Source organism: Athene noctua, chromosome 2 (genome assembly GCF_965140245.1).
Source record: "Athene noctua chromosome 2, bAthNoc1.hap1.1, whole genome shotgun sequence".
NCBI lineage: Eukaryota > Metazoa > Chordata > Aves > Strigiformes > Strigidae > Athene > Athene noctua.
Window position 1 is genome coordinate 66,059,316 of NC_134038.1, and position 16,208 is coordinate 66,075,523.

Sequence of the window (16,208 nt, forward strand, 5' to 3'; positions counted from 1 at the left end):
AAAAAGCTCCGAAACATGTGGCACTTGAAGAAGCACAATGGCAAATTCATTGCTGAGAACCACTGGGCCTCCTTAGCTTCAAAAGTTTTTTGTCTCTGGGATATTTTATGGTCTTGGTTGATAGGCACTGTTGCTTATATCTTTAACATCTACATCCAGATATAGGCAGTTAAATATCCAAGCAGCCTTTTGCGTAAGTAATTTCTGATTTATACACTGTGCAAAGCTAAACAAATCCATCATCATAAGCCTTAAAGTCAGAAAAGAATATTAGTCTGACTTTTGTGTGACATAGGCTGTGGACTTTCAAGACATACCTGTCTGGAGGCAGACCACAGGTTGCTCTTTCTCCACTCTGTTTCAGCTCTGATCAACTACCCAGGTGCCTTTATTAATTTGGTGCTTTCGCCTTGCTAATACTCTCTGCTGATGATATTTGCATTTTCTTTAGCAGTCCACGTAAATATTGTTCATATCAAATCTGCTCAATGTGTGGACATTGTTCAAGCTTGCCTCCCCAAGTGCATATTTACTGTGTACTCTTGTATTTAAGTCAAAACCCTTTGTTTTTCTCATACTTGTGAGTCAGCAGAGCGTCCAGCTCAGCACTAAGGGTGCCGGAATCAGGATCACTCTACATTGCTTCAGGGGGTCTTTGGGAAAATAAAGCTAATTATATGTAAGATGGAAGAGTCAAGTAATTGCAAAGAGGAAGCTGCGGTACGTTTTGATTTGTCAGGGAAATCCTAATGCCCTCACTTGCTGCAGGTTTAAAATTACATTTTCTGTGCTTGGGGTCTGAAAAAAAAACCTCTAAAAGGTTGTGACAGTTAGTTGTGAGCACCAACAGACAATTTCAATGTCCTAGGGGAGCTGTCACACGCTGCTTTCACTGTGTGTGTTGCAGACAATCTGTCCAGCTCACATGCAGACATTTGTTTCTGCTCATGAACAACAGCCTTGTCTGGGGCTCAGTTAAACAGTGGGGCCACAGGCTTCTGGTTTACCTCTGAAGACACGGGCTACCTTAACTGGGGACAGATCTCATCGAGGACCTCCTGGTGAAGCCAGTGGACATTTGTAACCCAGAGCAGGGGCTGCCCTTGTCACCAGCTGTGCTGCCCATCAGTCCTGCTGGGTGGCACCTGCACAGTGCCCCATAGTTTGTACGTCAGGCCTGCTCTGAGACAGGTCAGGACAGAAAAGATGGAGGCTTTTCTGGTGTCACCTCCAGCCCAGCATGGCGGCTGTCCCAGCCCTGTGCTCTCGCGAGCAGCGCTGCCCTTGCCAGCCAGCTTGTACCCCATGTTGCAAGCACACCAGTGCCTGCAGGGAAGATTTTAAAATATATGCCCTAAATGAGCTACACCCGGTACCTGAATGAGCTGTGTGCAATACTGCAAGTGCTTAACTATGGTTATATCGAGGCTGTCGTTCCCCGTGGTGAGGGGCAGAGGGCTGCCGGCCACGCTGGTGCCCACACCCGTGTCCTCGGTGAGAGCTTCGCTCAGGTGGCCTCTGGCTTCTGGGTGCTCCGTCCTGTAACTGGGGAGGGATGAGGGAGGTCAATGCAGGGCCAACCACTGCCGCGGCAGACACACACACACACACGCTCACTCAGGGCGACGAGCAATGAGCACGGCAGAAGAGCTGAAAGCAGCCAGAAACCTCGCAATGAACACATCATATCACAAAGGAGCAGTGCCCACCGAGGGAACAGGTCTCTGTCCCCTGACTGGTTCACCTTGAGAGATGCAATGCCCTCAACAGCAAGTCGTTTTAACCCGCAGTTAGTGTTGCTTGGCAGTGATGGTTTTCTCCCATCTGTTGGTGAATCATCTCCCCAGTCGCTCTGGATTAAGCACCATTACAATTAGTGCCACCCCAAGCACCAAGCTGCTAAGAACAGCCATGTGCTTTCCGTGTCTTCCTGCTGCCAAATTTAGTGCTCATTGCAGAAGGAAAGGAAAACCACTGCTGGATTAAGAGACATGATGTTTTCATATGCTGTTTTAAACACAACAGGTACAGTTTACTTTGCCAATCGTTCTCTGTAACAGCGTAAAGCTAGTCTTACTGTGTTTTAAATCATTATTTCCAACATTGCCTTCTTGTCCAAATGATCCTCCCTATGTTCAAATGCAAAGCCCCAGGTCAGTCCCAAGATTGCAAGTGTATTTGGCTGCAAGTTAAGAAGTTTCAACACTTGCAATCTTTACACTGAGTCACACACTTACAAATCTAAAAATGGAAGCGGGAATCTACACTGTCTGGGGAAGAGCCAGAGGGGGAAAAAAGGAAATTTTAACTTCGACTTTCACTTAAAATATTTTAATTGACTTTAAGTTATCTTATAACTAACTTAAGTTTCTGCTGCTTAAATTAAATTTATGCTGAAGTGCCTGGTTAAAGCCAGATCCTTAAATCAGTGCAGACTGAACTGAGCTCAGAGTGCCAATTTAGCAAGCAACACACTTTTCCAGGTTTTTCTTCCCACCAAGTCTTATTCTGGAAAGGGGATATGCAGTGAGATTATGGGAACTGCATGGTAGTTACTTGTTTGTACTCAAAATTGTACTCAAAAAACAGGCCACGATAAGCTGCAAGAAGTATAGCTGGTTGGAAAGCATGGCGTGCGAGGGAATCATGTTATTTTTTTTTCCCCACCTCTAGTGCCACATGTGCCTGCTGGGCATCATGTCAGCTCTGGGGATGCAAACATGCTTTTAGGATCTAATGATTGAAACACAGCATCTTAAGGTCACAAGACAATGGCAGACCACAGCACAAACACCACAGCTTTTTTGCTTGTTTGTTGTTTGTTTTTTTTTTTTCCTCAGAAAGACCAAAAGTGATGAAAGAAGGGCAAATAACACGCAGGGCCATGAACAGAGTACCAGTCATCACTCTTACATTCCAAACGAAACCTACACCATGCTGCTTAAATCTGGCCCTGTGTTACTGTTACTGACAAGCTTAATCCACTGCAAAGACTCATTCGGCTAGAGAGAAAAGACAAAGGGAGGGGGGAAAAACCACAGAGGAATTAGTAATTACATCCAAGGAAAACCAGGTCCAAACCTATGTCAAGGAAGAGGCTCTGCCAGTATTGATGTCAGCTTAATTTAATTTACCCTTCTCCTTTGGAGGACAGATTGCATATATTTGAACAGGAAAAAAATTATCCTGGAAGCTAAAGATTTTGTATGCAGCAGCCACAGGGAACCCTCTAACCCTATAAACTCATCAAGGATTAGTCAGTCTTCCTTGAATAATGTGTGCACCAGGATCCCCTGTTAGCGACAAAGAGCTAGGCTATCGGTTTGGCATAAGCACAGCTGGCAATTACTACAAACTTACCTATTCTTCTCAATCTCAGTATCTGAAAATACTGAGTCTGCACCTCCTCCACCATTACAAACCTCCACACCACCACCATCCTCATCATCAAAGTCAGAGGTGTTCAGGAAATCAAAGCTTTCTAAAGCACTTTCAACTGTTAGACTTAAACTGGAGGACCTGCTTCGGCTTACTGCTGGCTTGCACTGCAAAGGCAGAATGAACCAATGAAAACCCCATATATTAGCTACTACTGAAAGAAAAGAAAAAAAAAAAGGATAAAGCTTAAAACTTTCAAATTCTTCATTTTATTTTTAAAACTTCATTTTATTGGGTCTTTCATTTCAAATCTTCATATTCATAGCATACACAATCAAAGCTTGAGAACTGGAAAAACCCTTCCATTCCTCCTCCCCATCCTACCCCCTCTTTTCCCCAGAGGAAAACTCTCAAAGGCAAAATTTGATGTGTTTTACAGAAACGAGAAGTACATCTTGAATCCAAGTGACAGATTTCGGCGTCCTCCAAAAGGAGAGATGGCAATTAACGCAATGGAAGTTGAAAGGGGAAGGCACATTCCATAATTTCTGTTCTAGCTCCAGAAGCCGATTTATACATACCAATGGCACTATCAGATTTATTCCAGATGTAACTCCAATGGACCTTAGCAGTAATTCATCTGGTCCCATATCTGCAGATTCATGGGATGAGAGGACTTTGTGGCCTTTGAAGCCACATGGCTTATCAAGGAAAAGCCAATCAGGCATCAGATTCTTAGGTGACAGAGAAAGGCAGTATTGTAACTCAGAAATTAACAGTGCTAGAGAGGGGGGAGCCATCCCATCTCACTGCTGGGAAGAAATGCGACAGAAACCTTGCTGTTGCTGTAGGAAATATCAAAGGCCCTGGTCCCATGCGGTGATTCATCCAGGACATGCCCACAAAGTTGCTTCCAGGGTCACCTTGCAGGATCAGATGTAACCTGAGGGATCACCTCCGTTGGTTTGTGCAATGACTTCAACACCTTTATCACTATGAGATTATTTGATCAGAAAGAGCCAGGAGCCACTAGTGCCATTACACAAACCATATCTTCCAGTCCCAGGCAGGAACCAGGATTTTGTCTCAGCTTGTAGAAAGAAATGCATTGGCCTCTGTGTTCAGACTCAGCACCAGCTCCTCTAGAGCTGAGGGGGCTTGGAGTTCTGTTTCCAATTTGTTTGCGTACAGTATTAATGCTATAATGGTCATATGTTAGCACTTACGATGCTTGACTCCTTAAACTGACTGTACAGTCATTAGCTGATCAAACACACTTCCCAACACATCTGTGACACAGGTGGGTGCTGTATCCTGCTTCCTCTGCAGCGCTGATGGTTTTAGCTACCATTTCTTTCAGGGCTGGTAGTGAAGCTTCTTCAGGCAAAAGCAAATAGCAACACGTGGGCTTCTTTTCTCTGCCCATCTAATATGGCCAAGAGAGATTTCTTCAGCCACAGCTGGACTCCAGCTAAACCTTTTTAAGTCAGGAGCCCAGCACAGCTGCTGGTGATGCTGAGCACTGGTCTGCAAGCTGACTGATAGGCAACACGCAGACATAAGTAGATCTGGAATATGCGTCCTTCTCAAGTTTGCAGAAATCCTTTCTGCACACGTCCGTCCTCTCTCCCTCCCATCCCATGTCTGCCCCTTTGTAACTTCTGATAAAAAGGAGTGTAAACAGTACAAGCTGCAGAGCAGCCACAAAGTTAAAAAATAATAGTAATGGTAGCCTTGCCTGCTTGAACCTCCTTGGGAAATAGTGCAAGAAACAGGGGCTGCAGGCTGTCAAAAAAGCACTTAACTTGGGAAAGTACCATGCAGCTGCAAGCACCAATGGAAACAAGGATGCTAATAAAGTTTCTTCATAAAAAGATAACGCTGAAGGATAAATGCTTCCCTCCTTCTTCCTCAGCCATGTTTTTGAATAATGAAGCTTAAATGACTAGTAGACCAACTTGCACATGAATATGAAGCATTTGAAATGATTATTTCCCATATAATACTCTTTGCACAGTAATGCGTCATGAGTTATTCATGGGGGAGATACAAGTCACAGTGATCAGCAGTAAACGTATTAATAACACACATGCGAAACCCTTTTCTTTCTATTAGAAATAGACAATATTTTATGTCCATCCTGATGTAATGACAGGATGCTTCTCATTTTAAAAATGGATGAGGGAAAAAGGAAAAGGCTTGGAAGAAGCTAGGCGATGTGGGGATGGCAACTTTCAGTGAGACTTGTGCTTCTAAATCCCTTTGGCAATTTAGAAAATTCAGCTTCTGTGGCTACAAGGCCTGATCCTCAGCTGGTGTAGTTTTGCACAACTCCACAGAGTTCAGGGGTAGTATGATAAAGTACACCCACTGAGGATGTGACCTGCAGATTTCAAAGGCAGAAGGTCGGCTATAATCTGATCTCCAGTATGGCACAAGCAATGGGTTCATGAGTGGTTTCTTCAGAGAAGGGTAAAATTTAATTACCCCTCTGTCACTGCACCTTCCTCTCCTTCCCCCAGGTTTTGAACAGATTAAAAGATTCATTGCTTGAGGATACAAGGCTGTGGTAAGCACATGGCTGACAGAAGTTTAAAAATGCAACATTGTGCAAAGACTCTCCAAACAGGTGCAAATCTGCTGCTACTGAAGAATTTTACTGACCTCCAAAATCCCTACTTCGATGTCTGCAAGGAAGGGGAGGAGATTCCACCCACTCAGATTTTGTTTAGGGTAGTATTTTCTGAAAAGGTACTCACTTTTAGAACGTCATCTAGATGCATTACTTCTTGGTCCAGGTCCTGAAACTCTTTATACTGCTCTTTATGTGGCTCAAGAGCCAAGAGAAGCCCTTGCAAGGCTTCTTCAATGCTTCCATCGAGATAAGACTTATATCCTTCTGACTCCCCACTAATTGATCCCTCGCACGGCAGCCTCTCTGGGGTCATGGGTGCCTCTGCTGAAGTAAGCCTTTTTACCAGCTGCTTTGTGATGTTGCCCTCATAGGTATCCAGCTCCACAGGCTTGAGCTCTGAACCTTCATCCGTGTCCTGCAGGAGAGACACTGGGACGCTTGTTTCTATGAAGACATGACCGCTCCCAGCATCAGAGATTTTTTGGCAAACTTCAGGAGCTGCCCTTGGGGTGGTCTTGTTCTCAACCACTGCTTCCTCTCCCTGGGACGGCAGGTCCTTCGCCTCAGTGACAGAGTCTCTGCGGGAGTCACTGCTGCTACAGTCCAGGCTTGAGCTCTTGGAGGACTTGAGAGCTTGGTGCTGGGTGGGGGTTGCAGTGATGTCAGGGCTGGAGCTGATGTGAGCAGAAGAGGACTCTGCTGAGTTGGCAGGGGGCACGCGGTCTTCGTAAGGCAGGTCGCCAAAAGTGAAAGAAAGAGGCCGCTTCTCAGTGGTTGCCATTCCATTTTCAAAGACGTCATCTGGCAAATGTGACTAAAAAGATAATAAAGAGAGAAAATGTTTTTCATGCAGCACTGGAAAGAGAAAAAAAATACAGTATGTGCCCCCAAAAGAAAAATGCAAGGAAAAAGATTAAAGAAGCATTCAAGATTTGAGAGATGGGAAAAGTGTTTCAAATCCAACTTCTGCTTTCATCTGGCATGGCTCCTGTTTTCAGCAGAAAAACTGCTGGAAAACATGGGTTCAGCATCTCTCTGGTAAGCAGAGAGGTCTGGCAAGTGAGTCTCAGAACAGAGACCTGAATTCTGCTTGTCCTACCAGATTCCCTTAGACTGCATTTCCAGTGCACTGCTCTAGTTCCCTATGGCATGTCTCTTTTTAATGGGGTAGTACTTAAGCCACGTTGTCTGCATTTTCCTAACTATTATAGATTTCTGATGTATTTATTTTCTGGCTTCTAAAGTAGCAATCCTAAAATTTAATACAGTTTGCTCCAAAAGTTTCTCTAGTGTCATGGCATTTTAATGGTGATATTACTATGTTATTTCTTTTCTCTTGAAAGCATGTTCTGCATGTGGCATGGATATCTCTAATAATTATTGAACATGATTTACACAGGAGTCCTGTTCAACATCAGTTTCTGCTGAAATGAAACAGAAGAATTGTGTGGTGATGTATTGACTAGGACATTGATCTTTCAGGAAGCAAAAACAGCATACATGAACCCCCAAATGATCACAGCATATACATATGTTCATCTCTCTGACTGAATTATGGGGAAAAAACTCTACAGGAGTCATAATATGCCTATCTGACCTACAAATCTTGCTTTTGTTATGTGACCAACTCACAGACATGCACAGCACAGATGAAAGGCAACTACTATTTTGCTGACAATTTGCTGGAAAGAACTGTAGGCATTCACATGTTGGTAAGGCGTACAGGGTCAAAGTATCCAAAACTTGCATCCTTTTTTACCAGCACTATTAGCAGCTTTTCTCCCCTAAACATAATTATACTCAAAGGTTCATTTCTTCTCTCCCTCGACATGGGTATGCTTTTAGCATCTAAAAGTCATGTTACTAGGCAATCAGTGTAGCAGGCAATTTTTAAGAATACCGTGTTGGCTTGTATTCCTGCCCTGATCTCTGCCCACAGATAGTTCGTTTCTGATCATTATCCCTGTAGAAACCAAGAGGAATTTTGATTTAATGCGAGCAGCATGGGCTCACAGTCATGTTCTCCCCTCTAATCAGTCAGCAAAATGAGTGAGTTGCAACAGAGAGCAACACATGAAGCATGCGTGGGAATGGAGATGCCACATGGGGACTGAAAAAATCCTTCACCAAATGAAAACCAGGACTCACATAAAGCTCTAGCCCTGCTTTTGGGCTTAGTCTGAGCGATGGCAGGTCACTAAAAGAGCGACTGCGACGAAGCTTGTCAAAGAAAGTGTCTTGTAGAGCATCTAAGATTGCCAACTTTGGCCTGTCTTGCAGGGGATGCAGCCATTTCTTCAACAGTTAAAGCAAAGAGGGTGTGAGGAAGGGCAATTTAAATGAATGCTTTGTAGCAGAGTACTAAATTACAGGCACGGGATGCAGCACTTGTAAAATTCATATCTGTACAGATGGCATATTCAGTTTATACACAGTCCTGATTAAGCATTCAGAATTTGATTCACGCAAAATGTAGCAGCACCCTGTGAAGATCTTCAGCACAGGGGCAAATTTTAACATGGGATACATTAAAAATACTAGTGCTATAATGGTTGCTTAACTACTGTTACAAAATGAAGACACATTTTATAAAGATTATTCAAGTATATTATAGCAGTCAGGCAAGAAGAATAGGTATGTAGTAATTGGCCACGTAGTTTCAAAGATGCCAGAATCATAGTCACCTTCTTTCAGGATTAGCAGCTAGGAATGCACTTGCTTTGTAAGTATTTGTAAGGGTAACCTGCTAGAACCAGGGGAAAAAAGCTTAAGACATGTAAAGCAATGAAGCATTTTTAGTGTTCAAACTGCTCTAGGGCTTCTCATTACACAAATGTGAAGCTGAACGGAGCTTACAAAGAATGAGTGGTCCTTGAAGGTTGGCGTTTCGGGAGTGCCTTGGCTGTACATGGACATTCTCCTCTGGAGAGCAGATGCCTTGCTCACATTTCCTGTGGATGGGGTCAAGTCTTCCACATCAAAGGGGCTACAGACACACAAGCAGAGGAAAAAAAAAGGTTGTTAGGCTGAGTGAGAACGAATTTCAGGTCTATGGAAAGCGTTTTTGAAAAGGTGGTTTATTAGCACATCAAAACGCAGAGGTAGCAAGTTTTTTAACAGAAGTGTTTAAAAGAAAATGTTAATTAGACAGCAGGCTCAGAAGTGTGGTTTTTTGGTCCTGATAAAAGTGTTCTACTCTCAGAAATCATTTATGTAGCATAGTCTGATGCTATTCTTCTCACATGAAAAGTATTCTTGGATTGGAGTTGCCAAGTGTCACACATACTAATGAGAAAGGTACTCAACTATTAATAGAGCTGTTGTATTATAAAGGAAACCAGTAGCTGTTATTGCTGGCTTCATGTTTATCGCATTACAAGAAACAGCATATAGGAATGTAAAAGTTAAATGCATCAATGCTTCTTTAGAAATGACATTTGCCTATTTCATTAAAACACAGTGAGAATTGGGTTTGAATCATAACGCCATAAGCTTACCTAAGCCGACCGATGCAGGCAGACAATGCTAGGAAATCTCCCACCACCCCCATGGTGTATAAAACCCTTAAAAGCCAGCTTTTAAAGACGGGTCAACTTCTAAACTTGACTATGCTAGTTTAAATCCAAGGCAACTCCACTAAACTTTACATTAATATGAAAAAGAAAATATGAGCACTCAGCTATGTCCCTTTTTTGAGCTTGGGGAAAACAATTGCTTAGGTAACTCTATGATTCATCTCTCATTACTGTATTTCACATCTTGTAATGCCAGTATTTACCAAACCTAATTTAACAGCTGAAACTAGGCACAACCTCATTTGCCACAGGTAACACAGGGAACCTGTGGCTGACCATGAACTATTCCTCATCACGCAAACTCATGCTGCAATTCCTTCCCCATCTGCCTCAGCAGCAAGCAAAATGGAGAGAAGAGACCACACGGATGGATGTATTTCTTTAGCTGAATTTTCAGATGCTTGACCGACTGACCACCTGACCAGCTCTACTTACTACCAGATGATTTCAAGGTTCAGCTTTATTGTGCCAAGGTCGTTAATGTCTACTGCAACCACCTGAGGCCGAGCTGCAAAGAGGTCTTTTGTTTCACAGGTAACACTTCCCACAAGGATGTGAGTAGCAAGTCCCTTAACTTCTGTGACCTGTAAGAGACAAGAACAGTACATCTAGGACCACACAAGGCATTGTAGTCCTTAATTACAAGGCAATGGTTTTGATTTTCTGGCCTAGACTCCTTCCTTGAAAGGCTTCTAAAATATGAATGTGTTTGTTGCATCTTCTTACCTTCGGGGAAAATTCAGATTTATTATTTTTTTAATAAATGCATAGTTGCATATGGTCATGCTTTTATGTTTTATATATGTTTTTATGGGTGTCAGAAGAGAGCAACCGTACTGGCTCAGAGCAAGGGGCTATCAGATCTTGTATTTGGTTTTTTGCAGTGACCACAAGCAGAGCCCAAGGGAAGAGTACGAACAGGGAAAGCATATTGGATGTTCTCCTCTCTAATATTTCTTCAGCAATTGACAATTTTCATGTCACGCAATCTCCTGATGTAGCTGGTCTACTTAGTAATTCCCAAGGGAAACCTATTCTATGTGTGTGACTCCTGAAACTCTGGGGCAATGAGGGGATGGAGCAGTGGTGGAACAACTCTGGTTTAGGAGGAAAAGTTGCTGCTGATTGCTAGGAGTGGCGAAAGTTGTTCTTTCTCTGGGGAACTCCCAGGGCATGGAGCCAGAGGGACTTTCATTAAGAAATTTTGGGAACTGTTGTGCTCTAGGAAGCTGCCAAAAAAGTCAGAGTGGTTTTTCTACGCACCCCTGTCTCACTGTGAGCAGACCTCACAGCGCTGCTACTTCACAGTGTAGCACTGTTGTTCTGAGCAGGGTGAAGGGACTGGACCTCAGGACTGTTCCAGCTTATGCTCAGCTGGTCCTGTGTGTGTTCAGATGAGAGCCCTATGTATTTCTCCAGATCAGCAGATGGTGCTCTCTTATCTGAGCAGTATTTAAAAGCTCATCAGTAGTGGAATTTTTTGATTTGGGATTTTTCATTACTGTTGTTTTCCTGAATACTGTTAACAAACAGGTTTCTAGTGTTCCCTTGCTTTGGTGCAAATAATCTGAGTTGCTGGAGAGCAATGTGAAGCAAGGTTTGTGTTAGTATGGCTATGACGCCAGCCTGGGGAGAGTTAGTACCACCTCTCCCACAGGACTCCCAAACTGCTTACAGTCTTGTAGCATCTAGATTGGACAATACTATAGCAATTCATTCTAGTAGGTGTGTTGGAATGACGGCTCATTTCCAGAGAGTTTAATGATCTGCTGCCGCATTGTTGCTGATGGTGCATGAGAAGGCAGCTTCTTGACACCTGCCTTGCTTGCAGGCAAAGGAGTGAGCATGTGTACCTTAATGGAGATCAGCCCAACAATGAGAGGGAGGAAAACCATTTCTTCTCCATCCCAGCTTTGCTTGCCATTCACTTCTATTTTGCCTTTCAGTTTCCACCGCTGGCGACCGTAACGCATAAAAATCTGAAAAAGAAAAACCCTCATATTTTCTTGAGAAATTTGCTCCCATGATGCACAAATATCAGAAGCAGAATTAGAGAAAGGGTCTAAAGTCGGTTAGAAAAGTGAGCAGCGTAGGTGCTGCCCTTCTGCTTCCTATTGAGCCAGAAGGAAAAGGTCTATCCTGCAGCATCTCTGCCTCTCAGCTCTCCTAATCGGCCTTCCGGCAATGTACCCATCCCCTCAGCTTTCACCCTCAGGTAAATAGATGACTCATAACAAAGAAACTGCAGTAGTTTTCACTTTATTTACAGGCAGAGCAGCAGTGGCAGGGAGGAGGGGGAGAGAGACTTGGGATGAAAACCCCTGTGCCCTGCCCCACCCCTAAAATCTATAGCTTGCTGGATCTGCAGCTTTGCCAGGCAGGGGAGAGGGTAGGTGAGCTTTTGGCCTTCCCAATCAGAGGCCTCCCCAGCTGCGAGAGTTTGGCCAGCTGGTGATGGAAATGAGTGAGACCCACAGTGCAGTAACACAGTTTGAAGCGTTAAGAGCAGCAAGCCTGCTTTGGGCTGCAGGGCTGGCTGGGACAGACCTGCACCAGTTAACTAATCAGCCCTGCAGAGGAAGAACATGCTGCTTGCAGGCATGAGAGCAGCAGGAGAGATTTGTCACAGGGAATGAGAGTTGGAAACAAATTAATTGATAATCAAGAATGCTGGTACAGGTTAGAGGGATCCGTTATCAAGCCACTGTGAATTTCTTGCAGGGTTAGCTCTCTTCTGGATAGAGCATGAGGCTTTTATTTTAATCCATCTCTAATTAACCTGCTCTTGATGTTCTCTACTGGAACACTGCAGTGACCAGAGGTCCTGATGCAGCCAGCAACATCTGGGTCTCAAGAAATCGTTATTCTGTGTCTTTCTGCTACTCTGCTTGATGAGGAAGTAAAGCCTAAGCATCCAGTAAAGGACTGCTTGCAATGATGTGTTCAATTTGCACTGCGTGCATGGGATGTGGCATATGATTTTTTTTCCAGGGGAATTAGAAGTGTTTGTCACAAATAAGATTTTCAAAAGTTTAAAAAACCACCAAAGCTTGTAGTTCTTCAAATAGCCATCATCCAGTGCGCTGAATATAATTTTCAGGTCTTCTGACAGAGACCTTGACAAAGGCAGACACAGAGAACTACAAGGTTTTTCAGAGCAAATACAGGAAAAATAATAGGTGTTTCTTGGGGTGCTGATGTGAAAAGGCTCTATTCATCACAATGTAAAAAGCAACAGAAATCTGTCTTCCTTATGATTTTTTTGCTATTAACTAAACCGTAAACCAACGCAGACGTACCTCGTATTGATCTCCTGGGCAGAGCCGAGCGAAGCCAGCCAGACCTGAGAAGGAAAGACACGGAGGGGCTGTGGGAGAGCCTCAGCTGCTAGGCGCAAGGGTGTCTGACAGCGGGGTGCAGTGGGGCGCCCAGGGCCGACGCTGCTGTGCTTGGGCAGGAGCAGGGGGCAGCCCCCCGCAGCCAGCACGGCTGCTCTGCTGGGGCCCGCCGGGACCTGTTCTTAAATGCCCTCTTACTGCTGCCTCCGCATCCTACAAGCCAAGACTAACCCCAGCCCCTCACCCCCATTTAATTTTCTTTCTTTTTGCTTTCTTTTTTTTTGGTATAAAATTCATTCGGTTGTGCTTTTTTGCATATGAAAGATTTGTACTTTCCAGCTTTTTTTCCTACAAGAGCTCTAAGTTTCCTTTTATATAATAATTATAGAAAAAGTAGAAACAGCTTCCTGATGTCATCTGGCTTCAGAAACTCAGTTTAACACCCTTACTATCATGAGGTGTAGGCGAACTGCTGATTACCATGTAATGCTTGCTGCTTAACACTAATCAGACCAAGCTATACATTATAACACAGATTGCTTTTTAGTACATCTTAATAGAGACACAGCAAGTGCGAGGGGCTCCTTCTGCCTGGCGTTTCCATAATGTTATCATTCCCATACCATCCGAGTGTCTTTCAATAATAAGTACATCACAAAGCATGACTGACATTTGTAATAGGAGATTTATCCCATTTTTCCCAAGAGGGGGAGAAGCAGTGCAGCAAAGCACTTGTGGTATACGTTTGCTTGATTCTTTTTTTTAAAGGTAGGACATGATGATGCTATTTCTATATTGAGACTGTGCATATGAAATGGAAGTTTCTTGAGGGGCCATGCTGAAATACCAGGGAAGTTACCATCCCTCTCCTGGCCCTGTGACTTGCTCTTCTACAGCATTCAGCTGGTTGTTTTTCATTAATTTAACCATCTTCCTCCAAAGAGGAACTTCTCCTTTCTCACAGATCTCCTCAGTAGGTAGCTATTGCATTTGTTTTAGTATAAAAATTTACCCAGCCTTGCCTGGGTAAGCCTAAAACTATGCCTCTAGTGTTGCAACGCCCAAAGAAAACATCTTGAGGACACACACAAAGCCTGTGGCAGAGAAAGGAATGAACTTGCTGGGGTCTTTTATCCTAAAATGCCATGACTGAACATATATGGGTGTGTTGAAATCAAGGTAAGTATGATGAACCCTAGTGTTGGCTTTCTTTACTGGGCTGAATTAGTCTTGCTAGCTGGACTGTAGGAGCAACTAGATCCCTGCAGGCAGTCATGGCCTGTCCCTGTGGTCTGCTGATTCTCCTCTTCCATTTCTTTCACCAGAAAAGTTTTCTTCGCTCATCTTGCTGTTTAGCAGAACAGAGAGGCCCTTGCACAGAGCTCATATTACCGATTCCTTTCTAATTTATTTACTGTTTATAAATAATTTAAGCTTACTAACACTCCACTGCTGCTTCTCTCTCCCCAGGCATGCTTTTATAAGTGAATTTGATCTCTGCTGGGACATACAACTGAAAGTATCTGAGGAAAATAAAAGGTCCTCTCTTTGCTCAGTGGATGGGGTGGGAGCATGGGGAAACACAGCTTAAAACTCGAAATGGACGTTGTCCAGAGTCGAGGTTCTGTGCACGGTGACTGGCCCAACCAGGCTGGTCAAGTCTCTTCAGTCTGATGAAGAGGGGGCTAAGCACTGACTTGATTACAGGAGGTAAGTACATTCATAGGAAACAACTTTTTGGTAACTGAATGGCTTTGGGGGACTAAACTCATGGCAGGTGTCAACGGCTCTATTGTAGCATTTCAAATATCACACCTTTGTAAAAGCACTGGGCTTGTAATACACATGGAGGGAGAGATTGCCCTGGGGTGTCAGCACAGGTAATTAGGGAATAGGGTCATCATGTGGCTGTGGTAAGGCAGCAGGGCCACCTGAAGTTCATACAGCATGTACAGCTTTGCTCATGTGCAGGATGCTGGACGTGTGACTGTGGTTGCTGGTGCTGGGCTCCATGTTGCAGAGCCCCTGGTGCATCAGGCCAGTGTATTGCTCTCCCTGTGTCAAACGGCTGGGCATTTCACCTCCTGCTGTCCAGACACTTCCAATAGGTATAGGGGCACTTCCCTATACATCATAACAGGACACACAGATTCCATACAGGAACTTCTAAATTTCCATGCTGGGTTTCCCTGTTTAATTTCAACAGCTGATTAATCCTGAGCAGTAATCTAAGCCTGCTGGCAAGTTTATTATCTTTATTCTGAAAAATGATTAGGCTTTATTTTTAAAATATCAGTCACAAAAACACAGTGTGAGTCCCCTGCTTCCTGACAGCACTGTGTAGGTTGGCTTGCTTTCAGTGTAAGTGACAAAGGGCACAAAATAAAAATAACTTTCACTGGAATGGCTAGAACAGATAAGCTTTAGGGAGAGGAATGCTTTGATTTTAAATTAGATCCTAAAGTTAGCTGGATATGCTGCAATATAACATAAGGGGGAAGCTTGCTGCGTGATCTGTAGGCTTTTGTGCTAGAGTTGTTGTAAGCTTTAGCAAGAGCAACGGCTGGATTGTCCCATTGGATTCCTACTCCTAGGGAAAACTATCTAGATAGAAATCTTAGATGTCCTAATTAGAGAATACTTAATGATATAGCATTTCTCTCTGCTGTTTTCTAATCTGGGCTTCTTTATGTTATGAGAACTGTGTTTAGAAGTGGCTGTTTGTGGTTTATGCTCTGCTCCTGCTTGTGAGTGCAGCACCTGCCTTCTTGACAGCCCTTGAGCTTTGCTGGTGCATACCAAAGAGAAGGGGCCAGACCTTTTCAGCCCAGCCATTTGTGATGCCATGACACCTTCTGTAACATGCCCTGCTGTCAGGACTGTGCATTGCACTGCACTTACAGCAAGTAAGGAAACGCTCCGAGGGACCTGGCCTGATGCAATTCCTTTTCTACGCTGCGTGATCTCATGTTTCCTTCAGCACACCTACACTGTGGTTCTGCTGTGGGTTTTCATAGAGAAATATCTGGCTCAGGCTCTGCATGTCCACGTTGTAACTTTACGTCTAAGCTACTGAAAAGGCAGTCAAAGATGCAAACAGTGTCGTCTTTAAAACCTGAGGTTTGGTGCTGTGGGATGGAGCTAAGAGAACAATAATAGCTGCTGCGTTTGTTTTCTCTACTATGCAAGCCTGGAGTAACTATTTCAGCTTGATCTAAGCTAGATCGTGTCTTGTGCACTGCAACCCCTGGACACAACTAACTCACAGCTGTGATAGGGCAG

At 43.9% G+C, this 16,208-nt stretch overlaps 1 protein-coding gene across 2 annotated transcripts in view; it reads right to left on the reverse strand.

The window, feature by feature from the left end:
* The window catches only part of RIPOR2 (RHO family interacting cell polarization regulator 2), a 52,532-nt gene that overhangs the window by 10,487 nt on the left and 25,837 nt on the right, over positions 1 to 16,208 (reverse strand). Inside the window, exons 9-16 of one of the 2 annotated variants that reach the window (XM_074899332.1) lie at positions 12,888 to 12,931; positions 11,442 to 11,567; positions 10,024 to 10,172; positions 8,870 to 8,999; positions 8,162 to 8,308; positions 6,138 to 6,827; positions 3,361 to 3,545; positions 1,377 to 1,545 (exon numbers count right to left, since the gene is read on the reverse strand). In XM_074899332.1, the coding sequence (XP_074755433.1) occupies positions 1,377 to 1,545; positions 3,361 to 3,545; positions 6,138 to 6,827; positions 8,162 to 8,308; positions 8,870 to 8,999; positions 10,024 to 10,172; positions 11,442 to 11,567; positions 12,888 to 12,931 (1,640 nt within the window). The remainder of the gene's footprint in view (positions 1 to 1,376; positions 1,546 to 3,360; positions 3,546 to 6,137; positions 6,828 to 8,161; positions 8,309 to 8,869; positions 9,000 to 10,023; positions 10,173 to 11,441; positions 11,568 to 12,887; positions 12,932 to 16,208) is intronic. The other variant, XM_074899333.1, reaches the window with a different exon arrangement.